The sequence below is a fragment of the Hylobates moloch genome, unplaced genomic scaffold, assembly GCF_009828535.3.
Source record: "Hylobates moloch isolate HMO894 unplaced genomic scaffold, HMol_V3 SCAFFOLD_7, whole genome shotgun sequence".
Taxonomy (NCBI): Eukaryota; Metazoa; Chordata; class Mammalia; order Primates; family Hylobatidae; genus Hylobates; species Hylobates moloch.
In genome coordinates, this window is record NW_026652282.1 from 15,482,140 (window position 1) to 15,509,283 (window position 27,144).

Consider the following 27,144-nt stretch of genomic DNA (forward strand, 5'->3'; position numbering starts at 1 on the left):
CACATTGGCCAGGCTGGTCTCAAACTCCTGACCTCAGGTGATCCACCCGCCTTGGCCTCCCAAAGTACTGGGATTACAGGCATAAGCCACGGCTCCCGACCAAGTTGCTCACCCTTTTGTATGTTTATTGGTCATGTGGACATCTCATGTGGTGAAGTTCCTGTTCGGGTTTTTTGTCCATTTTTCTATTGGGTTATCTGTCTTTTTCTTACGAATTTGGAAGAGTTTTCTAACTCTTCTTATTTTATTTTGTTTTTTTAGATAGAGTCTTGCTCTGTCGCCCAGGCTGGAGTGCAGTGGCGTGACCTTGGCTCACTGCAACCTCCCCGCCGCCCAGGTTCAAGCGATTCTCGTGCCTAAGCCTCCCAAGTAGCTGGGATTACAGGCATGCACCACCACACCTGGCTAATTTTGTATTTTTAGTAGAGACGGGGTTTCTTCCATGTTGGTCAGGCTGGTCTCAAACTCCCGACCTCAGGTGATCCACCCGCCTTGGCCTCCCAAAGTGCTGGGATTACAGGCGTGAGCCACTGTGCCCGGCCTAAATAGGGTATTTTTAGGAACCAGAAGGTTATTTAACATTTCCAGATATCGGGGCCACCAGATTAACGGTCTTAACTCTGGGGCGTGGAGTATCTTGAGACACGTTGGGTGCTCTGAAGATAAGAGGTGACCCTGGAAGCAGTCATATTTGTCCTTGTAATCCTACCACCTCATGATGATCAATTATAACAGTTGATCTCCCTGTGCTACTACTTTAAGAGCTCAAAACCAGTGCATAGGACTCCATGGGATATAGAGACTCCACAGAAACATTCCCAGTCCACTTTTCACACATCAGCCTCCTCCCACAGGCAGAAAGCCGAAGCTGCCATACATAGCCATAGGTTTAAACAGAGACTGGCGGAAGCAGGGAGTGGGATGGAGTGTGTGGAAGTGTTGTTTTCACTTTTCTTTCTGCTTCTTAGATCAGCCAAAATGCCCTATCAGACCAGGTATTTTATATATTTTGTTGCTATGGTGAATAGAATATTTTCCTCATTATATCTTCCATTGGTTATCGGTAGTGTTTAGTAAAGCTTTTGAATTATGTCAATTTATCTTATATTGTGCTACTATTAATAATAATATTTTTATTGTTGATATTTGTTACATGTTTACCATGTGCCATGTATTTAAGTGCTTTAAATACATCATTTCATTTAGTCTTCATGACAAACCAGTGAGATTAGTAGTATTATCATCCCCTTTTGTAGTTATGGAATCCGAGGCTCAGAAGGTAATCTCCCAAGGTTATTCATCTCATTGGTGGAGAAGCTGTGATTTAATGATTCAAACCAGTGTGATTAATGTCTATATTTTATATATATATAAAATATAAAATATATATTTTAGTATTTAAATAATATATATTCCATATAATTATATATTTATATAGAATATATATTATATATATTTATTTATTTTTGAGACAGGGTCTCACTCTGTCACCCAGACTAGAGCACAGTAACATGATCACAGCTCACTGCAGCCTCGACCTCCTGGGCTCAGATGATCCTCCCACCTCAGCCTCCCGAGTAGCTGGGACTAGAGGCATACACTACCATGCCCAGCTAATTTTTTTGCATTTTTTGTAGGGGTTTTGCCATGTTGCCCAGGCTTGTCTCGAACTCCTGGACTCAAGCAATTCTCCATGCCCAGCCTCGGTATTACATTTAATTCTCCTATCAATTCTGGAAGTTTTTCAATTGATTTTCTTGGGTGTAGGTATTTAATCACATTGGCCACAAGTAACTTTATTTTTATATCTTTCTATACAATAATTACTGCTCTTATTTCAGCTTCATGTCTTATTGCATTGGCCAAAGATAGTGGATCAGTGTTAGAATGAAACAGTGAAAGTGGGCATCCTTATTTTGTTAATGATTTAATGGAAAAACCATTATTGATTATTTAAATTTATAAAGTGATGTTAAGGAAGTATCATTCCATTGCTAGTTTCTGAGTTTTTAAAAAAATAGGAGCAGATGTTAAATTTTATGAAATGTCATTTTGGCATCTATTGAATTTATTATATGGACATCAATGGTTCTGATCCAGATTCATAACTGAGAAACAAAAATAACTATAAATGTAGTTCAATTGTTGCTTTTCTTTTTCTGGCAATATCTGGAGCTTGTTTTCAAAGTGACATGTGGGCGGCAGAGGCAGAAATTGTTGTATAAAAATTTATGGGCTTTAAATTTTGCCCTGTCCAGATTTTGAGTCTGTACCGGGTAAAAGAAAAGATTGTGTGTAGGGGGTATTTTTGAGGTATTTTCTTTAGAACAACTTGTAAAGGTATCATTTGCCTGTAATTCTTAATTAGTTTAGATTCATGTTGACAAAATTGTAAACCAAATAGGTAAGGATTAATTCTGTGTTGCACAAATCTTTATATATTGTTCATTAAATTATTGTTATTAGTTATAATAGTTCTAGCCCACAAGAACAGTATATACATAAGAAATGTTAAAGCCTTTGATTGTTTTCATACATGATACATTAGCTACTGGAAGAGAATTTATATTATTCTTTTTTATGTTGCTAAAAACCAGCAGAAGGATTATACTTTGACATTGACTAATACTTCATGTTGAGTAGTTTTAACTAAGAATCGATTTAGGGAACTAGTGCTTTTTCATATATTTGTCAGTGAACTTTTAGGCAATGAGGGTCATCAGATCTATGGAAGGGACGGTAGACCAAGCTTCTCTTTTTTTTTAAAGAATGAAAACAATATTTTAATTTTGTTCTTAAGTAACAAGACTGAGTCTTCATAACTGGAAGGGATGGAATTGATTTGCTGTGTCAGTTAGCCAATGGGAAAGGGAGAGATGACAGAGCATGGGTGGAGGCAGTGATTGGGAAAATAAAATGATTTTTCTTTATTGCTCACAGAGTTGGGATTACTAAATAAATCGGTTATACGTATATAAATAATACTATAGGTATCATGTAGCATAGTTACATTTTAATATGTAGTAAAAGCATACTGGTTAAGAGTTTGAGCTCAAAGCCAGCTTCTCTGGGATCAAGTTTCAATTCTCCTACTTACATGCTGCACCCCATTTTCCTCATATATAAAATGGGGATACCAACAATATTTATCTCATAGGGTAGTTTCGGTCATTACGTGAATACACATGTGTAAGGTGCTTAGTACAGTGACTGGCAATCAGTAATTGGGAGCTCCCATCCTTGTCATTATCAGCGTGATGCCTTGGAAAAGGTGTGGCCTGGGGTTCAACCTGGGCAGGGGTTGCTGAGTTTTGAAGGATGAGAAATTGTCAAAAGAAGAGAAAGCAAGGGTAGTCCAGGGAGAGGGAAGAGTGGGAACAATAAAGACAGAGTGCTGGGCTGGAAGAGGAAAGCATCGCCAGTGTGGGGCAGATGCGAGGTCCAGGGGTGACATCTTAGATTGGAGGAGTCTCTAACTATGTTTAACTGTGTTACAGAGTCGAAAGAGAGGATCATGCTGGAGATACAGGCGAGGGAGGAAGTGACTATGCAGTTGCCAGGCCTCTGAGGATCTGGAAGGGAGAAAGGGGGCGGGGAACAGCTCCATGGGCGGTCCCATATGCCTGTCTTCATCCATAGCTGCATCCTCAACTTCATTTCCTCTTTCCCTCCAGCATCTGACTTTGTAAATCAGGCATGCTTCAAGCTATGCTGCCTTTCTTTCTTTCTTTCTTTCTTTTTGAGACAGGGTCTTGCTGTGTTGTCTAGGCTGGAGTGCAGTGGCACAATCACACCTCACTGCAGCCTTGACCTCCTGGGCTCATCGTCCTGCCTCAGCCTCCTGAGTAGCTAGGATTATAGGCTCACGCCACTGTGCCCAGCTAGTTTTTTTGTATTTTTTGTAGAGACGAGGTTTCACCATGTTGCCCAGGCTGTTTCACTGCCTTTCTCGTGAACACTGCAATCATATTATAAATTCCTCCCTCATCTAAAAAACAAGATCCCCTAGTTTTGACCATACGTTCCATATTCACTTTATTTTTTTAGAGTCTATAACAGAAAATAACCTTATAATTCTGTTAGATGATGTAGTGAAAGTACTGCGGGTTTTTGTGGGTTTTTGTTTTTGCTGTTATTTGTTTTTTTCTAAGAGTTGCTTGGTGTTTCAGCGTGTACAGTCAGGAAAAGGAAAGTTTTCATTTGGAGCAAGATTTATATCCAAGCATGACTACCAAATTGAAAAGGGTGCCATGAGCTTTGAAGACAGTGAAGTATTTAGGCTTTACTGCCTACGTAATGAATCTGAGATAAAGTTATCAAGATGCTCTCCCTTTCTAGTCTCTAAATATAAGTTGAAATAATTAAGTTATTCTTAAATCTCAAACCAAACCCAAATGAGAAAAATAACCACTCCTGGACCACATTAAAGACAGACATTATTACTCCTAAATTCAACTTCTTATAAAACATCATCAACCACCACCAGAAAACACTGTGGTACACAATAATTTAGAAAATATTTTTTTAAATTGCCAAATAGTATGACTTTAGAAAATGTTTTTCACGTTTAGTTCTTAACTGTAATCTCTCAGCATAACTGGATCATGAAAAAAATGTATTCTGTCTATATCTTGACCACTCTGAATATTTTAAAAGACAGAAACTGTTTGCAGAGAACTTCTGAAGAATGGCCTTTGTAACAATTCAGTGTTAATGAGTTGAAGAGTATGTCATTGTCCTCTAGGTCATTATCTGCAAGAATATTGTGTATTAAACAACCACCATACCTCAGTGGCATGTAATCAACATTTCTTTTTGCTAACAAGTCTACAGATTAGCTGAACATGTCTGCTGATCTTGGCAGGTTTGATTAGGCAGTTTTTTTGGGTCTTGGCTGGAGTTCACTCATGTGTCCGGAGCGAACACTGGTGGCTGCTGGCTGGGGTCTGATCGAGGACAACCTTGGCTAGGATGACTCAGCTCAGCTCTACATGGTCTTGGATCTTTCTGAAGCCTAGCCTAGGCTTTGTGGTAGTGGCATCATTCCTAAAGACAGCATGAAAGCATACAAGGCCTCCAGAGAGACCTGGGCTTGGAACTGGTACATAGTACTTCCATCACATTCTTTAGGCCAATACAAGTCATGAACCCAGCCCGGTTTGAAGGGATGGGGAAACACACTCCTGACAGGAGTAGCTGCAAAAGTACATTACAAAGAGCATGGATAGAAGGTGGGATAGAGAATTGGGATCACTTTTGCAATCCATCTACCATGTTTCCTTTCGTCTTTCTCTATCTGAATTGTCTTGATTTCTGTACTAGGGCTGACTGTTTCATGGGCAGTCTAGCAGGCAGGGACCCTGGGTCTCAGCACCCACTAAAATGGACAGTGCAGGTACTCCGTTATGTAGAACTGTCTCTCCGAGACTGAGAGGTTCTTTGGATATTTCTGCCTGTGGTTTGTCCTTTAACTTTATCTGTTTTGTTACCAAGAAAGCATGAAAATCATGTCAGAAAATTTATTTTTATGTAAAGAGAAAAACAAATCCGTTACAGCTAAATAGAATCCTCTGAAGCGTTTAACAGGGGAAATATTGAATGTTGCAGTTCAATTTTCTGTAGGTTCTGAATAGCAGCAGATGTTTGAACCAAATATAATGTATTGTTCTGTTTTCAGCCCTATTTGTAAAAGTCTGAGATGTAAGAGTGGGCAAAAAACTTAGAGCTAGAGCTTCGATCATCCAAATACGTTGACTGGCCAGTTTTCCCTGTGCTTCTCCCTCCCCTTCCCACTAGCCATGGACCCACTGCTGTGGTAAAACATCTGCCCAGGAAGGGATGGTGGTGACCCATGTGAATGTTCTGGTCTCAGGGTCAGTCATTCCTCGTGGTTATACGTGCTGTGTTGATATGCAGAACATTTAGCACGGTGCCTTACATGGGCTAGGTATTCAAGAAGATATTTATTAAATGTAAGTATTGAAATGTTGATTCCCACCCCCACTCCCCCCCCAACCCGTTCTGTCCTTCCTTTTCCAGAATTAAGAAATCAATCTCTTGAAAGTGAACAGGACATGAGGGATAGACGGGATTATGTGGACTTGATAGATGTCCCAGACTCCTATAATGGTCCTCGGCTACAATTTCCTCTCACTTGTACTGATATTGATTTACTTCTTGAGGCCTTCAAGGAACAACAGGTAAGTGGAAGCAGATGCTGCCTTGATTCTTGTACGTAACAGATGCCCAATAACTGTTGAAAGAATGGATGGACATACCACAGCAGAAATGCATTTCTTTAGAAAACAGTTCACGTTAAGTGAGAGCTACCCTCTGTTACTCATTTAATAGAAGTCTCCTCAGGTGCACAGCAAGCTCCTCTCTGTAGGCTAACAGCATTTCATTTGCCATTTTCTGAGATATCATTCACATACCATAAAATTCACCATTTTACAGTGTACAACTCAGTGATTTTTTTCATGCATTCACAAGATTGTGCAACCATCACCAATATCTAATTCCAGAACTTTTTCATCACCCCCAATAGAAAGGCCATTCCTGTTATCATTGCCTCCTCCCCACCCCTGGCAACCACTGTTCTATTTTCTGTCTCTATGGATTTGCCTATTCTAGATATTTCATATAAATGAAATCATCAAATATGTGGCCTTTTGTGTTTGGCTTCTTTCACATAGTGTTTTAAAGGTTCGTTCATGTCATATCATATATCATTACTTAATTTCTTTTTATGGCTGATAATATTCCATTGTGTACCACGTTTTGTTTATCCATTTATCAGTGAATGGACATTCGGATTGTTTCCACCTTTTGGCTATTATGAACAATGCTGCTATGAATATTCATGCACAGATTTTCGTATAAACATGTGTTCTCAGTTCTCTTGGGTATATACTTAAGAATATTTCACTGGGTCATATGGTAGCTCTATGCTGGATCATGTGGTAACTCTATGTTTAAATTTTCCCCCAGTAATTACTAAACTGCTTCCCACAGAGTGGCACCATTTTGCATTTCTACCAGCAATGTATCTTCCAATGTAGGTTCCAATTTCTTCATGTTTTTGCCAACACTTGTTATTTTGTTTTTATTTTTATTATTATAGCCATCCTAGTGTGTGTGACGTGGCATTACATTGTGGTTTTGTTTTGCATTTCCCTAATGACTAATGATGTTGAGCATCTTTTTATGTATTTATTGGCCATTTGTATACCTTCTTTGCAGAAATCTGTGCAGATTCTTTGCCCACTTAAAATCAGGCTTTTTATTATTGAGTTATAAGAGTTCTTTCTGGATATAAATTCCATATCAGATATATGATTTGCAAATATTTTCTCCCATTCTGTAGGTTGTTTTTTCATTTTCTTGATAATGTACTTTGATGCATAAAAGTGTTACATTTTGATAAAGTCCAGTTTATCCATGTTTTTTCTTGGTTGCTTGTGCTTTTGGTGTCATATCTAAGAATCCATTGTCAAATCTGAGGTCATGAAGACTTGCCTTTGTGTTTTCTTCTAAGAGTTTTATAGTTTTAGCCTTTACACTTATGTCTGTGAATGATTTTGAGTTAGTTTCTATATATGGTATGAAGTCAAAATTAATTTTTTGCATATGGATATGCAGTTGTCCCAGCACCATCTGTTGAAGAGACTGTTCTTTCCCCATTGAGTGGTCTTTGCACTCTTGTCAAAAATCAGTAGGCCAGGCCAGGCACGGTGGCTCATGCTTGTAATCCCAGCACTTTGGGAAGCCGAGGTGGGTGCATCACCTGAGGTCAGGAGTTCAAGAGCAGCCTGGCCAACATGGTGAAACCCTGTCTCTACTAAAAATACAAAAATTAGCCAGGCGTGGTGGCTCATGCCTGTAATCCCAGCTACTCAGGCGGCTGAGGCTGAAAAATTGCTTGAACCCGAAAGGTGGAGGTTGCAGTGAGCCGAGATGACACCACTGCACCCTAGCCTGGGCGAGAAAGCAAGAGTCCATCTCAAAAAAACAAACCAACAAAAATCTATAGGCCATAGATATATGGGTCTGTTATTGGACTCTCAGTTCTATTCTATTGGTCTGTGTGTCTGTGCCAGTACCACACTGTCTTGATTGCTGTAGCTTTGTAATAAGTTTTGAAATAGGGAAGTGTGAGTCCTTCAACTTTGTTCTTTTGCAGTGCTGAAGTTGTTCTTCATTATTGTTTTGGCTGTTTGGGGCCCCTTGCAATGAATTTGAAGATCAAATTTTCCATTTCTGCAAAAAAGCCTATTGGAATTTTAATAGGGATTGCATTGAATTGCTATATCACTTTGGGTAATAATTGCCTTCCTCACAATATAAGTCTTTCAACCCATGGTGTCTTTCCATTTATTTATGTCTTTAATTTCTTTCAGCAATGTTTAGTAGCTTTTAGTGGACAAGTCTTTCATCACCTTGGTTAAATTTATTCTTAAACAATTTATTCTTTTGGTTGATATTATAAAAGGAAGTGTTTTCTTAATTCCTTTTTTGATTGCTCATTACTTGTATGTTGATCTTATACTCTGATGAATATACTTGTTAGCTCTAGTAGTGTGTGTGTGCGTGTGTGTGTGTGTGTGTGTGCGCGCGCGTGCGTGTGTGTGGTGTATTCTTTTGAATATTCTATATACCAGATCATGGTATCTGTGAATATAGTTTTATTTCCTTCTTTCTGATTTGGGTGCCTTTTGTTTCTTTTACTTGCTCAATTGCTCTGGCTAGAACTTCCACCACAATATTGAATAGCAGTGTGAAAGTAGGCATGTTTATTTTGTTCCTCATCGTAGGGGGAAAGCTTTCAATCTTTCACCACTGAGTTTAATGTTAGTTGTAGGTTTTTCCTAAAAGTCTTTTATCATGTTGAGGAAATTTCCTTCAATTCTTCGTTTTCTGAGTGGTTTTATCAAGAAAAGGTGTCGGATTTTTGTCAAATGCTTTTTTTTTTTTTACATGAATTGAGATGATTGTGTGTTTTTTACCCTTCATTCTATTAATGTGGTGTGATATATTGAATAATTTTCTTATGTTGAACCAACCTTGTATTTCTGGGATAAATCCCTCTTGGCCATGGTATATAATCCCTTTAAAATGCTATTGTATTTGGTTTGCTGGTATTATGTTGAGAATTTTTGCATCTATTTCATAAGGGATATTGGTCTGTAATTTTCTTTTCTTGTAGTGTCTTTTCCTGGCTTTGGTATCAGGGTAATACTGATCTCATAGAGTGAGTTAGGAATTGCTTCCTTTTATTCTGTTTTTTGGAAGAGTTTGAGAAGGACTGGTGTTAATTCTAATTTAAATGTTTAGTAGAGTTCATCATTGAAGCCATTTGGTCTTGGACTTTTCTTTGTTAGGAGGTTTTTGATGACTGATCCAATCTCTTGTTCTAGATCTGTTCAGATTTTTTATTTGTTCTTGAGTCTGTTTTGGTAATTTGTGAGTTTCTAAGAATTTCTTCATCTCATCTAAGTTATCTAATTTCTTGGTGTACAATTGTTCATAGTATTCTCTCATAACCCTTTTTTATTTCTTTAAGGTTGATGGTAATGTCCCCACTTTAGTTTCTGATTTTACTTATTTTCATTTTCTCTCTTTTTTTTTCTTAGTCTTGCTTAAAGGTTTGTTAATTTTGTTGATCTTTTCAAAGAACCAACTTTTGGTTTTATTGATTCTCTCTATTGTTTTTCTATTCTTTATTTCATTTATCTTCACTCTAATTCTTATTTTCTTTGTCAAAATATTAAGTTAGTTTATTGATTTGAGATCCTTCTTTTTTAATGCATGCATTTACAGCTACAAATTTCTCTCTGAACACTGCTTTTGCTGTATCTCATAAGTTTTGATGTTGTGTTTTCATTTTTATTCATCTCAAAGTATTTTCTAATTTCCTTTGTGATCTTTTTATTACCCATTGGTTTTTTAAGAGTATGTTGTGTAATTTCCACATATTCATGAATTTTCTAGTTTTGCTTTTGTTATTGATGTCTAGTTTCATTCCATTGTGGTCAAAGAAGATACTTTGCATGATTTCAGTCTTTTTAAATTTGATGAGGTTTATTCTGTGGCCTAACATCTGGTCTATCCTGGAGAATGTTCCATGTGTCCTTGAGAACAATGTATAGTCTGCTTTTGTTGAGGAGAGTGTTTAGTAGATATCTATTAGGTCTAGTTGTGTGTGGTCTCTGAAATCTCTGTTCCTTTAGCTTGTGTTAAGTTAGTGTTTTGACAGAGATTTCCTTGAACACCAGGAGCGATTTAAAAAAAAAAGGGAGGGGGGAACCAAATATTTGCAGATTGGCTCTGTGTTGGAGCACTCCTTCAACTCCTTAGGCCATTTACAAATCTTAGTCTTTACTTCCCGCTTGTGCTGAACCATTGTTCAGTTTCCTTTTTCTTGATTCACTGTTTGGTTGCTATAAACTTTGAGTATTTTCCAGAGTTCTGACAAAGTTGATTCTGACAGGGTTTGTTTGTTTGTTTGTTTGTTTTTGCTTGATTTGTCATGTTTTTGTGGCGGAATGGGACCTTAGAGTTGCCTACATGACCGTTTTCTCTGACATTACCCCAGTACCCTCATTCTCAGGTTAGGACCCTAAAGGGCATACCTAGGAGTAAGAGTGAACTGGAAGACTGGCTTTTCAATGATCAAAGAACAGCTTGGAATGAATCATCTAATTCCTGAGATTGAATTGAGATCATCTTAGATAGCTAATGCTCCTAACCACCTGCCAACAGCAAATTTAAGTCTTCTCTGGAAGACAATAGGCCTGAGATTGTTTGTTCAGTTTTTCTTTCTTCCTTTCTTTTATAAAGGCAGGGTCACACTCTGTCACCCATGCTGGAGTGTGGTGGCACTAGCATAGCTCACTGAAGCCTTGACCTCCTGGGCTCAAGCAATTCTCTCCCCTCAGCCTCTCAAGTAGCTGGGATTGTAGGCACATGCCATCATGCCCAGTTAATTTTTTATTAGCTTTTGGTAGAGACAAGTTTTCACTGTATTGCCCAGGCTGGTCTTGAACTCCTGGCCTCAAGTGATCCTCCCACCTCGGCTTCCCAAAGTGCTGGGTTTATAGGCATGAGCCACTGCACCTGGCCTCAGTTTTTCATATGCAATTTCCAGAACTCAATACAAATATAACCAAGCACAGGAGGTTATAAGACACGTGAAAGAAAACTGAGGCAAACAACAAACAATGGAAACAGACCTGTAGGGTATTTGGTTAGTGGCATTATCAGACACTGAGTTTAAAATAAATATGCTTAATATAAGTTCAAGGAGATAAAAGATACATCAATCCAAGGAGCCATAATAGAGAAGATTGATAATTCTGACTTTATAAAAATGAAAAGACTGTTATTAAGGGAAGAATAAAAGGTTCAACACAGTGTACAGAGTAAAAAAAAAAAGGATCCTGTATATTTTGATTTTTTTAATTGAGAAAAAATTCATCTAATATAAAAGTGATCATTTACATCATTTTAAAGTGTATGAGGCCAGGTGCAGTGGCTCACGCCTGTAATCCCAGCACTTTGGGAGGCCGAGGCGGGCGAATCACTTGAGGTCAGGAGTTCAAGACCAGCCTGGCCAACATGGTGAAACCCCATCTCTACTAAAAATACAAAAATCAGCTGGGCATGGTGGCACATGCCTGTAATCCCAGCTACTCGGGAGGCTGAGGCACGATAATCACTTGAACCCAGGAGGCAGAGGTTACAGTGAGCCGAGATCGTGCCACCGCACTCCAGCCTGGGTGACAGAGTGAGACTCCATCACCCCCTCCCCCCCAAAAAAGAGTGTATGGTCCAACAGTTTTTAGTATATTAAAAATGTTGTGTAACCATCGCTACTATGTAATTCCAGAACATTTTCATCACCCCCAAACAAAACCCTTTACCCATTAGCAGTCACTCCCATTTGCTCCCTCCCCCAGCCCCTGGCAATACTAATTTACCTTCTTTCTCTATGGATTTGTCTAATATGAACACTTCCTATAAGTGGAATCATACAATATATGTGGCCTTTTGTGCCTGGCGTCTGTTGCTTGGCATGTTTCCGGAGTTCATCCGTGGTAGCATGGATCAGTACTTCCTTCCTATTTTTAGCTAAATAATGTTACTTTGTATGGATATAGCACATTATATTTAAGGGATTATATGTTTATACATGCATTTTCATATTCATCTGTGGTTATATTGATTTTTGTATGCTTGCAAGCATATAGAATATTTCTGGGAAAGATATACTTTTAACAGTGGCTGTTTCTAGGGGTAGGGATTAGGGGCATAAGATCTGGGGGAGACGGAAAATGACTTTTCATTATTTTACCCATTTCTACTATTTAAAATTTTATTTCAACTAAAAAAATGACTTGTTTCTCCATTTTAAAACTACTTTTTTTTTTTTTTTTTTGAGATAGAGTCTCACTCTGTTGCCCAGGCTGGAGTGCAATGGCACAATCTCGGCTCACTGCAACCTCCGCCTCCCGGGTTCAAGCGATTCTCCTGCCTCAGCCTCCCGAGTAGCTGGGACTACAGGCGCACACCACCACACCTGGCTAATTTTTGTATTTTTAATAGAGATGGGGTTTCACCATGTTAGCCAGGCTGGTCTCGAACCTCTGACCTCAAGTGATCTGCCCGCCTCGGTCTTCCAAAGTGCTAAGATTACAGGTGTGAGCCACTGTGCCCGGCCCTAAAACTACTTTTTTAAAAAGAAATATTCTTTAAAGGTAGTATTTTCCTCCAACTTAAAAGAATGTGACTATTTTATTCAAGTGTTTATTTAACCTGAATATATTTATAAATGGAGAAACTGCCATTTGAGTTAATCATCTTGAGCATTTAATATTGCAGTTGTAAATATAATTCTAATGCTATGGAAAGATAGCCTTATAGGCAAGGACTAGTATGACCAAAATGATTTTAGTCAATCCAAAGACCCAGAGAAATTATTTTCATAATAATTTTCTATTGTTGCAATATATTCTCAGTGAATATTTATTAATTTAGCTTTTTTAAAAAAGAAAACTGCCCCTTTAGACAACAGTTACTCTGATAACTACTACCAATGGACGAGAAAAACTACAGTGACAAGCTAAGGTAACACTGCAGCCAGTGTTGGGAATCAATAGATTACATGTGGCTGAGGGTGGTGGCTCACACCTATAATCCCAACACTTTGGGAGGCTGAGGCAGGAGGATCACTTGAGACCAGGAGTTCGAGACCAGCCTGGGCAACATAGTGAGACCCTATCTCTTCCCCACCACAAAAAAGGAAAGAGCTTGAAAATCCAGTGTGAATTTTTCACTTACAGCACATTTCAATTCAGGTTAGCTCCATTTCACATGCTCAGTAGCTCCATGTGGCTAGTGGCTGCATATTGGACAGCATAGGTCCAATATGGCAATAGGTCTAAATAGTTTTGACCTATTAAAATACGTTAAATTTGTGCGGTAGTCACATCTCTGCTGTATTATATTTTGGAGTACGTATTTATAATTATTTTCATTCTCCCTCTCCTTTTTCTTTTTCTCTTTTATTATTACAATTGGCTTTTTGTCTGCACGTTTCCCTAGGGCAAGGGCGTGCCTCCCTTCAATTCTCTTGGGCTCTAAGGACCTGGGATGATGATTCATTTTTTCACTTACACACGTCCACTGAGGGCTTATTATATGCCAGACACCGTGCTAGAATTATCTATTTCAGAATAATTGAAAGGTTATCCTGAAATACAGCGACCTGAAACGTGCGTGCGTGCTCCACCTTTACAGTTTTCTATACAGTCATGTCTTTCTTCCTTGTTCATTACATCTATTTCCTCTGCTTCCCCCTCACAGATACTTCACGCCCATTATGTCTTAGAGGTGCTATTTGAAACCAAGAAACTCCTGAAGCAAATGCCGAATTTCACTCACATACAAACTTCTCCCTCCAAAGAGGTAACAATCTGTGGTAAGTTTCAGAGCACAGTTGTCAAATTAATGTTTAGGAGCCTCTTGGTCCTACATCGTTTGCCTAACTTGAAAACTGTGTAAATTGGACTGTGTTAAGGGAAAAATGTTAATATAGAATTATCTATCATGATAATACTGTTCCCCATCTTGTCTTTGTTTTGCATACCAGCTGGCAGGAATTAATTATGTGAGAAATTAAAGAGCTCATAGCTTTTTATAAAGGCAGACAGCATTTTAATATGGAAAAACCACCCATGGGTGGAATAAGCATTCTTTGCCCTCCGTCTAGCTCTCATTATCTTTGTTCCACATTGCTTTTTCTAGGTGGGCCCCTGCATGCCACTTATGCTGGGAAGAGAAAAGCCCGTGGCGGGGTGAAGATTAAATTCTTCTCTGCCCTTGGCTGCTGTTTTAGATTTTTCCAACTGGTCTCTGCAGCTTTTAGAAGAGTGGGAATGTCCCAGAAATCTGTTTCTTGTTCTTTTAAATAACAAGATTTGAGATTTTGCTATCATATAGGCCAGCCTGGCAGGATATTGCTTCAAGAAACAGTACACATTGAAATTCCTCACAGTTGGTGCTCAGCATGCTTGCAACCATTTGAGAGTGGGGTGCGTGGAAGGAACAGCAATTCCCTTAACTTCTAATTAAGCCTTTAGGTTACAAAACAGTGATTGTTATTTTCCAAATCAGTTTTTAGCCTGCATTTCTCTTATTCTGGCAGGTAGAAGTGAATTTGACAATCTAATTAAACTATTTGCATTTCTAGCATCTGATAGTGGTGGCAGGGATTTGATGTAGCAGTGCCTACCTCATGACATGCCCTGACTCAGGTTTTTGAAGAGTCTCTAATGGTTCATTTCCAGCCTCATCAGGCTATCACGTCTCTGACTAGCAGATGATTCATCTCAGCAGTGGAGGTCTTTTATTCAAGGCCTCACCTGACCTTACTTTTCATGGAAAATAGAGACTTCGGGTCATGAGGCGCAGAAAGCCATGCCACCCTGTGAAGCCTGTGAGGCCAGGGCTAGGTACGCTCTTAGGATATATAGAATAGCCCAAACTGAGAATGGGATCCGCTCCCCTGTGTTTCACTGGGAGCCACTACAGACTCATCCTTGCTAAAAGGATCTGGAAGAAGACACATGTTAATTACAGGGCAGGGCAGTCCTAGAATCCCACAGTGTGAGAACCGAAGGGTTCTCTAGTCTATTCCTTGCTCTTATGGGTGAAATTGAAGCTCAGAGAGAAAAGTGGCAGGATCAGAGTTAAAATCAGGTCTTCTGTATCCCAGGTTAGAGGCAGCCCCACATCTGCCATCCTGACTCGCATTATGTACCTGATGATTCATTTTCCATCATGAGACAAAGATTAGGGCATGACTTAATTGGACATCTCCATTCATTAAAGATTTCCACATCTTGGCACTTATTTCTAGACTTTTTCACGTAGCACCATTGGTAGGGGGAAAAGACAAGGCCAGTGGGTCTTCTTAACATGGGAATATTATTATTTTCCATTTTTAACAGCTCATTGAACTTCAAAAATTTCGTGATTATTTATAATGAAATTTAAAATTGGGGCCATAACTTCAAAACCATCTTCCGTTTAAGACGGTGTTAGGAAAGGGGGAGAGATTGTGATGAAAATTTGCTATTATTTTAATTGTGAGATGCATTTTTTTACATGTACATCTAAATATGCCCCATAGTTTTCAGCATGCATGAAATATAAGAGGATTTTTAGTCTACAGTTATATTATAAATGATAACCAATTCTGCACTCATGTTTTTGTTGGCAGTGGAAATATCTTTCTGTCCTTCTTCCCATGATACAAGTTTTTCTTTCACTGTCCAACTAGAAGTTAAAAATATTAAACTAAGTAGAGAGTCCTCCCATCTTTATGTCCTTAGATTTAGAGTGAGACCATATGAAAGCAATGAGATTTAAGTACACAATGATACTAATGTGCTAATAATATTATAGTAGTATTTTATAAATAAGTGCTGGTGATATAGAATTTCTATTTTATTATTCCCAGTATATTTGGAGTCTTCTGTTGCATATATTTGGTTAATCTTGGTTGTGGGATTTTAAGCAAACTGAGGGAAAAGTATTCGTAAATTAAATTCTATAGTAATTAAGTTGGATACAAAGAATAAAAATTTATGAGCAGAACTTATGAAAGATATTTTACCTAGAAATAGTTATCCAAATAGGGCTTTTGGATATTCACATAGTCACTCATTATTATTGTTATTTTTTGAGACAGAGTCTTGCTCTGTCGTCCAGGCTGGAGTGCAGTGGAGTGATCTCAGCTCACTGCAACCTCTGCCTCCTGGGGCTCAAGCGATTCTCCTGCCTCAGCCTCCTGAGTAGCTGGGATTACAGGCGCGTGCCACCCCGCCTGGCTAATTTTTGTGTTTTTAGTAGAGACAGGGTCTTGCCATGTTGGCCAGGCTGGCCTTGAACTCCTGGCCTCAAGTGATCCACCTGCCTCGGCCTTCCAAAGTGCTGAGATTACAGGCATGAGCCACCGTGCCTGGCCTTATTTTTTAATTAATGGCTTCAGATACTCATGATCTCCCCTAGTTGGCTTTCATTTTTTTTCTATGTCTCATCAAAGAATGTCAACTATCTACTGACAATGTTAAATTTCAGATGCTACTGCTGGAGTATATTGAAAACATGGCTTTAAAAAGCTATATACTTAGCCAAGAAATGTATTTATTGAGTGCCTCTTATCCACTGGGTCCTATGGTAGGCACTTGGGGATTCAGTGCTGACTACAATGGATACTGTTGCTGCTCTCCTAGGGATTACAGTGTGGGTGTACAGAATAATCGCTAAGAGCCTGAGGGGTTTTTTGCCTTTTGTTTTATTTTTGAGACAGGGTCTCACTTTGTCACCCAGGCTGGAGTGTGGTGGCACGATCACAGCTCACTGCAGCCTCGACTTCCCAGGGTCAAGCAATCTTCCCACCTCAGTCAGCCTCCTGAGTAGCTAGGATCACAGGTGTGCACCACCAAACCTGGCTAATTTTTTTTTTTTTTTTTGAGATGGAGTCTTGCTCTGTCGCCCAGGCTGGAGTGCAGTGGTGCAATCTCAGCTCACTGCAACCTCCACCTCCCGGGTTCAAGCGATTCTCATGCTTCAGCCCCCACAAGTAGCTGGGATTACAGGCGTGTGCCACCATGCACAGCTAATTTTTGTATTTTTAGTAGAGACGGGGTTTCGCCATGTTGACTAGGCTGGTCTTGAACTCCTAGGCTGAAATGATCCATCTGCCTTGGCCTCCCAAAGTGCTGGGATAACAGGTGTGAGCCATCACGCCCAGCCAAGCTTGAGTTTTGAAGTGAGTTAAAGTTGGGTTTGAATTCTTGCTCTGATACTTGATGGCTGGGTATCTTTGCATAACTTACTTAACTACTCTGAGCCTCATTTGTAAGATCAGAATGATGAAGATAAAACCCATCTCATAGAGTGGTTGTAAGGACTGAACTAGATAATTCATGTAAAACCCTTAGCACAGTGCTTGGCCCAGAGTGATCGAAGCCCTGTGCAAATGACTGGACTGAATAGGTAATTGAAGCACTAGATGCTGTCCCCACTATAGGAGAGGAAGAGAAGAGTGCTGTGGAGACAAATTGCCTGTCAAATTAACATCATCATAGGATAAAAACCCAATGCCCTGAGAACACTTGGAGTGTATCAGCAGTATTTCACTTTTAAAAATGGGCATTGCATCTTGTTTTCTACTGAATACTGATTTTTCATTTGCACTGCAGGTGATTTGCATGGGAAACTGGATGATCTTTTTTTGATCTTCTACAAGGTAAATGATGATTTTGCTAAATATTAGCATTTTTCTTGGGGGAGGGCAGTCTTAGGGCAGATAACAATATTAGTTTTACTAGAGATATGTACAAATACAGATACAATGTTACTGTTTTTAACCAGGAGGCTCAAAGATTTGTAGAGTCATATCTTTTTTTTTTTAACACACGTCTCATAAATTTTTAAAAAATTGTACTTTGGGTCTTCATTCTACATTGTTGTTGTCTGTGTATCCATTAGGATTTGTACCGGATTGTATTTATTGTCTTTATCACATCATAAATGTCTAGATGGTACAGGATGGGGAGGGATGCAGTCTGTTTTATTTTAATTTTGTTCAGGGATGAGCACGTCACATACCAGTCTTCTCTTCCAGTGCACACTAATTACGCATGAGTGGAGTTGCCTGTGATAAGGAAGAAGTTCCAGCGTGCTCTCTTTTCTTCCCTGATTCGCCATCCATGGGCTCAGTTGTTCTTCCAATGCTGTGCCTCTTCTTCATTTATTGCATTTGGCTTGTGAGAGCCAGCACAGAGGGCACAAAACTGCTTGGCCAGCATGGAGTTTCTCTGCATTTCTTTGATTGGATTTTTTTCTGTCTCTGGGCCAAGAGTTGCAGCCTGAATGTTTGCTTCAGGGATGGCTGACTGCATATAGGAAACTGATCTTGAGGTCCCTGCCCTCACAGTGGTTACCCCTTTATACTGGTCTTCTGAATGTCTCTTTTTGATTAATGCATTTATTGTTCACCTACCCCTGTGATCCCCACAACTAGCATGTCAAATAATTGGGCATAGCATAGGTATCTCAGATGGGCGGAAAGAAAATATATTCTGATTATTATTGTTACCAGAAAGGGGTCCCCATCCAGACCCCAAGAAAGGATTCTTGGATCTCGCACAAGAAAGAATTCAGGGTGAGTCCATAAAATAAAGTGAAAGCAAGTTTATTAAGAAAGTAAAAGAATAAAAGAATGGCTACTCCATACACAGAGCATCCCCAAGGGCTGCTGGTTGCCCATTTTTATGGTTATTTCTTGATGATATGCCAAACGAGGGGTGGATTATTCATGCCTCCCCTTTTTAGACCATATAGGGTAACTTCCTGATTTGCCATGGCATTTGTAAACTGTCATGGTGCTGGTAGGAGTGTAGCCGTGAGAATGAACAGAGGTCACTCTTGTTGCCATCTTGGTTTTGGTGGGTTTTAGCTGGCTTCTTTACTGCAACTGTTTTATTAGGTTGGTGCAAAAGTAATTGTGGTTTCTGCATGCTCTGGTTCAAACGCTTCTAACATTATTGTTCCTGGACCAAACTGAGGGTTGGGCTGCTGTTTCTCATGGCCCAATAACGAGATACAGATGAACTGGGAAGGAAGAGAGTTTTTGTTTCTGTAAGTGGCTACAGGGAGAAGGCCTGGAAATTATCACCAGACCAACTCAAAATCACAAAGTTTTCCAGAGCTTATATACCTTCTGAGCTATATGTCTACGTGTAAGTGTGCATTCATCTAAAGACATGAGTGATTGACTTCTTTTAATCTATAACTAAGGTCTGAGTCCTGAAGACCTTCCTCTGGTGCCTCAGTAAATTTACTTAATCTAAATGGGTCCAGGTGCTGGGGTGATTACCCTTATCTTGTCTCCTGCTAAGTCATGGATGTTTGGGGAGTTCCTTTAGACCCCCAATAAACTTGTTCGTGGAGACCTGTGGAGTTTCTTCAGACCCCCAATAAAACTTGTTTAATCCTAAATGGGTCCTGTTAAGAATTCCTTCGTTATCTTGCCATGCTTTAAGGCCCAGGAAAGGCCCAGACAAAACTCTTGGTGGGCTTTTGTTACATTCCAGCCTTTGTATAGGGCACTGGCTCTTTCATCTTTTAATATTTAACTAAACCACTCAGTCAGTACTGAAATAGTTGTTATGGAGGCCTGTGTTAGTGAGACCTGGCCTGCCACATTTTGATGACCAATCAGTTCCACTCTTTGAGGCTGTGAGAGCTTGAGTGAGCCATACAACCTCCATGAACTGCAATTTTTTTTTCAGCTGCAATATTATCTTGAGCTTCCACCCCATAAGAGGTTGTCTTCTAGATAAAATAAGTATCCAAAAGCATTTTTAAAATAATAAATTATAATAGAAATACAAGGTTTTCACTTCATGCATTAGATTAGCAGCTTGGAAGGGAAGGGGACAGGCCAAACCAGGAGTGGGTGGAGCCAGCACCTAGGAAGAGGTTCCATTGAGACTTCAGCGGGCCCAAGCCAGGACGTAGAGTGTGACTGTCAGAGAGTGTTAGGAGGCGTCCCAAGTATCAGGTTGGTGTAGGAAGTCCAGGCGAAGGTTCGGTGGCAGAGAGCTCAGGGGGCTGGTGAAAGAGCAATTCTGGACATCAGCCACAGAATCCAAGCTGGGTAGGGAAGGAAGAGAAGCCAGGATGGGCCAGTCAACTGGGAGAAGTAGGAGGGTAGTAGGACTGGAATGCTGACCGACTGTGTTAGGGAGCAGGCTGACTGCAGTGAGGGCCTTAGGAGGTAGGATGGTGGGAACTGCAGGGGGAGCAGTCCCAGGGCAAGGGATGCCCTGGGGTGGAGCCTAGAACATGGGCGGCCCAAGCCATCGAAAGAGAATATCGGCGATGAGGTGGGCAAGGACCTGGAAAGCAGGTGTGTTCAACAGTCGGGGGCACCACGTGGACCCAGATGAGGAGCAGGGGAAGGAAGTTTAGTCAGAGGTCATGGGCCTGAAAGGAGGGTGGTGGGGTGTTTCTCTGTGAGCAGCCCTGCGGGCAAGCAGAGCCTCCCCTGCTCCTGGGCCTGAGGTGGGTGTCCTGGGGATGGGTGGGTCTTTTCCTTCAGAAGGGCTACAGGAGTCAGGAGTGCTGCTGCGCTCTGGAGGAAGCCCAGGCCTATGGAGGAGAGAAGGCTTTCTGAATAAGTTCAAGGTGGAAGGGGATTGACCATGAAATGGGGATTCTACTGGCCCCACTGGAGTGCCGTGGGAGAGGTGGAAGGATGGACAGGCGATGGGATTTATTTAACTTGGGACGTAGCTCCACACCAAATGTTCAGAAGGGCGGTCCAGCTATTGTTGACAATACAATGTGAGGAAGGAGGAGGGGGCAGGGTATGTGGAGAACAACAACAAACCTGGTCATTCTTTATCTAGAGTCTTGGGAAATATATAAAAGGGAAAATAGTTGAGTAAATTAAATCGGGAACGTAGTCACTAAATTCCAAGGCATTTAGAAAAGAATTTCTTTATTTCGTATGAAAGTGCGATAAGGGATAAGACTCTGGAGTAGACAGATGAGAAAAGAGAATTCTAACATATTTCTTTAATTCTGTCTGCAAAACTATATGGAACATATAAAACTGGAAGGTGCTAATGTAAAGATTGAACAGGAGGAGGTGGGTGGTAAGAAGTACTATAAAAGGAACTAAAGGTGAAAATATAGCATTCAAATGCAAGCAAGATATATTTGGAGAGCTAACCAATGACAGTGCTAAGGAAATGGAGATTGCTAGCCCAGTGATGGAAGACTAGGGCACTATTATATTTAGGATGGATTTGGGTAGAGAGGTGAGAGGGATTTCTGGAAAACAGAAGTGTGCAAGAGCCATGGATTAGAATTCTGGCAGGCGTGAATGAGAAGAAGGTAAAATGCATCTTGGACATGGAATGAACCACATACACCAGAATCTCGAAACTGCCTGGTTTAAGGGGGGAAACCAAAAGAAGAGCCATTGATGACAGCAAGTTTCCACTTTAAGAAACTGAAAAGAGATCTAATGTACAACATGAGGACTATAGGTAATAAAATTGTACCATGTATGGGATTCATGCCAAATGAGTAGATTTTAGCTGCTATTGCCACAAAAAAACAAAAAATGGGTAACTATGTCAGATGATGGATACTTTAATTTGCTACACTATAGTAACCTTTTTACTATATGTATGTATTCTGTAACATCATGATACATTATACCTTGAATGTACATGGTAAAATTTATTTTTTAAAAAAGAAGGAAATAGCAACAATGATAAAGCAATGGGAAAAATAGCTGATCAACAATATCATTAGTATTTTCAACAGTGGTACAGCAGAAAATCTGGAAACTATATTATTATTTTAAAGGAATTTATAGTAAGTGAATAAATACATTACTTTCATTTATCTAGAAAAAGGAAAAAGGCCGGGCACAGTGGCTCACGCCTGTAATCCTAGCACTTCAGGAGGCTGAGGTGGACGGATCACTTGAGGTCAGGAGTTCGAGACCAGCCTGGTCAACATGATGAAATCCCCATCTCTACTAAAAATACAAAAATTAGCCGGATGTGGTGGCGCGTGCCTGTAATCCCAGCTACTCAGGAGGCCAAGGCAGGAGAATCGCTTGAACCCGGGAGGTGGAGGTTGCAATGAGCCAAGATCGCGCCATTGCACTTCAGCCTGGGGGACAAGAGCGAAACTCTGTCTCAAAAAAAAAAAAAAAGGAAAAAAAGAAGCTGGAAAGGTAGTGTACTTAATGGTGTCTCAGACAGGAGAATGACACGTAGAGCTTGGGGGTGATGGTGCTTGGTCGCTTAGCTTATAGCAAAAGAATGTCCTCAGTTAAAAGCAGGGAAATGAAAGGCCGGGACACAGAGATATCTGAGGAAGCCCCGGCCATCTGATGATCTCTGATTTACCAAAGTCAGCATTTTGCCCTTTTCTGTGTCATTTATTTTTGTCTGCAGTTTAACTGGAGAATGATGATAGTTTGCATGAATGTACTGAGGCCTAAAAGCATGAATACAAGCTGTTCTGGAAACAGTGTTTCTATATAAATATAAATGACAGTAATACCCTACCTATCCCAATGTCAAACTTCAGTATACTTTACTTACCTTCACTTACCACTCATATGTCCCAAACCCAGAATTAAGTAAAAAGAGTCTCTGAACACTTGGAATTGTTGACACAAATCCAATGAACCCTACTCACAGGACAGGCCTTAGGCCTCTTACTCAAAGACCCATGAACCAGTATCAATAAAACCTTCTGTCACACAGGGTTCACGTGAGTTTGTCTGTCTGGCTACCCACCCCACAGCAGATTAGGGAGTGGGAGGTGAAGAGGGAAAAGTCAAACATATTGACAGCAATGAAAATTAAAAAGTTCTGGCCTGTAATTCCAGCACTTTGGGAGGCTGAGGCGGGTGGATCACCTGAGGTCAAGAGTTCGAGACCAGCCCAATCAACATGGTGGAACCCCATTCTCTACTAAATACAAAAATAATTATCTTCGCATGGTGGTGCATGCCTGTAATCCCAGCTACCTGGGAGGCTGAGGCAGGAGAATTACTTGAACCTGAGAGGCAGAGGTTGCAGTGAGCCAAGATTGCACAATTGCACTGCAGCCTGGGCGACAAGAGCAAAACTCTGTCTCAGAAAAAAAAAAAAAAGAAAAGAAAAGAAAAGAAAATTAAAAGACAGAACTATAAAAATGAGATAAAAACTGAAATACTAATCCTCAGCGATCTGGAGTTGTGGAGTGTAGGGAAGAGAGTTATTGCCTTCTCAGAAGTGTCTGAGGGGATGTTTAGACTGGTAAGCCTGCAAGGTCAAGAGAGTTTCAAGTTAAAAGGTGTATACTCTTAAGAAGTAAAGGGGACCAGGCACGTGGCTCATGCCTGTAATCCCAGCACTTTGGGAGGCCGAGGCAGGTGGATCATGAGGTCAGGAGTTCAAGAGCAGCCTGGCCAATATGGTGAAACCCCGTCCCTACTAAAAATACAAAAATTAGCTGGGCATGGTGGCACGCACCTGTAGTCCCAGCTACTCAGGAGGCTGAGGCAGAAGAATCGCTTGAACTTGGGAGGTGGAGGTTGCAGTGAGCCAAGATCGTGCCACTGCACTCCAGCCTGGGCAACAGAGCGAGACTCCATCTGAAAAAGATAAGAAGTAAAGGGAGCAAATGGCACATTTTAAAAACTTCCAACCAAAATGGTTAAAGTAATTTTTAAAGGCATTTTAGCTTTCAAAGGAATAAGCTTCAGTGATCTGGAAAATCCATTTAAGCAATGCTTATAGTATGAATGAGGATATTGGGTCTTAGGAATAGGAGGATGAGAGAGCATGAAGAAAGAGAAAGGTTAGTTAAGAGGAGAGTATTGGGCCATTAAAATAGATTAGGAAGAAAGGAAGAAGCACATCTCAAAGGAGGAGAGGTGAGGGGGGTAGGGGGTGATGGATTTCTCTTGGTAGCATCACACGCGAAGGCTGCCTGCTCAGATTACAGGAGGTGCATAACTATGACCTAAGCAATCACTTAATTGCTTTGGGAAATGGTAGAATTTCTGTGATGGTCTTTGTTTCTCACTGTAATACTTTGTACTAATCCATTAACAACTGATTGAATCCCAATTACATGTCATACCTGACTCTAGTTCATTGGTTGAAGCTACAATTGAGTCACATCAGTGTAACCACAGGCTCCTAATCTTTTGTTTAGAAGTAGTTAGTGGCCGTGCTTTCACTTACCTTTATTTTATTATTGTTTTTAAGAGCAATAGATCTTGAATTGTGGGGAATAGTTTGGCAAACTACATCCTGTTGGAGATTTTTGGAGCTATAAGTGACCAAAGTTTATGTTATACTATGATTAACTGATTCTCTCCATCACTCAAAAGAGTAAGTAGGAAAACCTCAGGCTTTGAATTAAGACAAAATTTTAATTCATCTCAATTGGTGGTTTGCTAGACACTTTCTTCCTCATCAGTTCTTTTCTACAGCATAGCATGAATAGGCTGTAAGGCTGGGGCTGGCCCAAAGCCAACTAAGGGCACAGCCTGAGAGACTGTTCTAATATAGGGTCACTGAGAGGCCTCACCATATTACTGTTTTCATCCAAGTGGTTGGTTTGGTTCAAGACTTCGATCATTATAACTCACCATATGCAAAAGTGAATCTGTCTACTAATGCATTCATTCAGTAAACTTTTATCCGGTCCCTATAGTGTTCAAGGTATCATATAAACACTAAAGGACTGTACAAAGTTGATTTAACATATATTTATGAAACACCTATTATGAATGAGGCACTCTACTAAGGGTTGGCAATACAGTATGACTAAAACACAGTTGTTGGCCCCAAAGACATCACAGTTTAGTGGGGAAGGTTGGCTGATAAAAAGACAAGATAGTTCAGGGTTGGACATGTTATGATTGGGATCAGCATGGAGCTCTAAGAGAACCCATTGGCAGAGCACCTAACCTTATGGAAGACTTCCTGGAAGAGATGACATTTCTGACTATCTCTTCAAATAATTTTAGTAATTTAGTAAGTGCCTAAATCATGAGGGGAAGTTTTGGAGGATCATGAAAGATTTTATTCTCACACACTTTTTGTGGTGCCCTACAATAAATGATGGGATTTATAGCAATTATTGTTCCTCATTGATTGTTTTGAGATTTTGGTTTCTTTAATATTTGGTTGTCCTTAAAAATTGTATCAGCTAGCACCTTAATACTAAGGGGAACATTTTCAGCTCAGAATCGCATCTGGGTTTGAAAAGGACTCTTCCCCACTGGGTACCACACTCTTAACCACAACAGACCTTTGCTAAAAGGGCCTCTCAACTTTACATGGCTTCAAATATAATTTTATCGTCAAGTGAAGCAATTTACATATCATTAGGTCATATTTTTATATTTTATTTTCTGAAAAGGTTAATTTTAATCAGCCCTTTTGCTTAATTAGAGTGACCAATTTGAAATACTTCTTTCAGAGCCTCAGCCTTAGTAAAATTACAAGACATTTTTCCCTCATTGAATAGAAAGCTTGAAATTTTAGATCAAGTATCACCAAATTAGTTTGTTAAATTGATGCCGTGAGTGGTGACCTCCTATCGCTGAAAAAGAGATGCATGTGAACAGAGAGATGCTAATGAACTCAACCCTGTGGGTACCATCCTGATGCCATGCAGTGGAAGCCCTACTGCCTTGTTTTCCTTTTTTTTCTCTCTTCCCCACCATCCTCCACCCCCTACACCCATAATTTTCCAGCTGTGAAGGTAGTCAAATATTTTCTTTATTTTCTGTCACTGAAATGCTTCACACTGCCACAGTGGCCAATTTTTTCTTTCCTTTTGAGGTGAAGGTAGTATGTTACAATCAGAACGGACCTCTGAAATAGGGTTTGCAGAAGAAGAAAATTAATGTGGAGTTGACCAGAGCTTATTGTTTGATGTGCCTTCAGGAAATGTCTGAATTCATTGGGATAACTTCCAGATGTCTGTTGTAAAATGCTTCCATAGGAAATAGGCGAGACTGTGGGAAACATCTGGTTTTTGTCTCTGTTTAAGTTAATTAATTATGGTCTGCTATTTTTTCCCCCTACAGGTCATCTGACTGCAGTTCAGAGTTGTAGCTACTCTGGACTTTCTGTATCTGTCAACTTAATCACCATGTCATAGATGGTTTGTTGCGTATTAGCTGCAGAATGAGCCAGAGGGTTTCGTTTACTGGAACTGGGTGAAGCATGTTTTATGGCATGAGGTTTTGCTTCTTTGAGGGAAACCTGGAGAAATGTCAGTAGCCGGAATCCTAAATATCCTAGGCACTCACATCCCAGTAGACTAGTTCCTCATCATCCTGTGTGCTTTTTAGTTCCCTTATTACTCTAAGACTAAAGTGGATTCAAACCCAAACTATATCAAGTAATTCGACTAATCCTGGAACAACAGGGCAGATCTTACACATCCAAATGAGTCTTGCCCTCTTTGATGCGGTTGTCTCAAGGGGCTTAACACTGAAAGGAGTTCAGTATACATTCAGGACTCCTTTTAGAATCACTTTCAGAGATGATGACATACTCTGTTGAATGAGCTTTATTATCACAAGTCTTAATCTCTTGAAGACGTGTGAGATTCTTGAAGACAATCTTGAAGATTTTCTGAAAAGGTTAAAACTTATTGAGTGTTAAGTGTATTGCATAAGGTGGATGGATTAGTTGACCATTACTATCTGGGGCTTAAAATGAGGTTTAACTGAAGACATTCATTACTCTTTGCTCATAGTAGAGGTGAAATAAGACATCACAGAGGTAGCAAAGAATTTACCCACAACAAATTCTGGTTTAATTTGAGATAAGAAGTTTTAATACAAGAAAATCTGTCATCGCAATAGAAAGTGTGTTTACCATTCAAACATAATAAATATAATTTCAGACTATTGGATGCTTTCCTCAAATTTTGAAATTAAGGTTATACTGGTTTCATAAAATTAGTTGGAGAGATTTTCATCTTTTTCTCTTACTTATAATAATTTGAATCCCTGGGTTGCAAACT

At 39.9% G+C, this 27,144-nt stretch overlaps 1 protein-coding gene across 1 annotated transcript in view; it reads left to right on the forward strand.

The window, feature by feature from the left end:
• PPEF1 (protein phosphatase with EF-hand domain 1) overlaps window positions 1-27,144 on the forward strand; it is a 147,176-nt gene that overhangs the window by 62,672 nt on the left and 57,360 nt on the right. Inside the window, exons 11-13 of the mRNA XM_058441833.1 lie at window positions 6,040-6,200; window positions 13,864-13,978; window positions 17,769-17,815. Coding sequence (XP_058297816.1) covers window positions 6,040-6,200; window positions 13,864-13,978; window positions 17,769-17,815 — 323 coding nt within the window. The remainder of the gene's footprint in view (window positions 1-6,039; window positions 6,201-13,863; window positions 13,979-17,768; window positions 17,816-27,144) is intronic.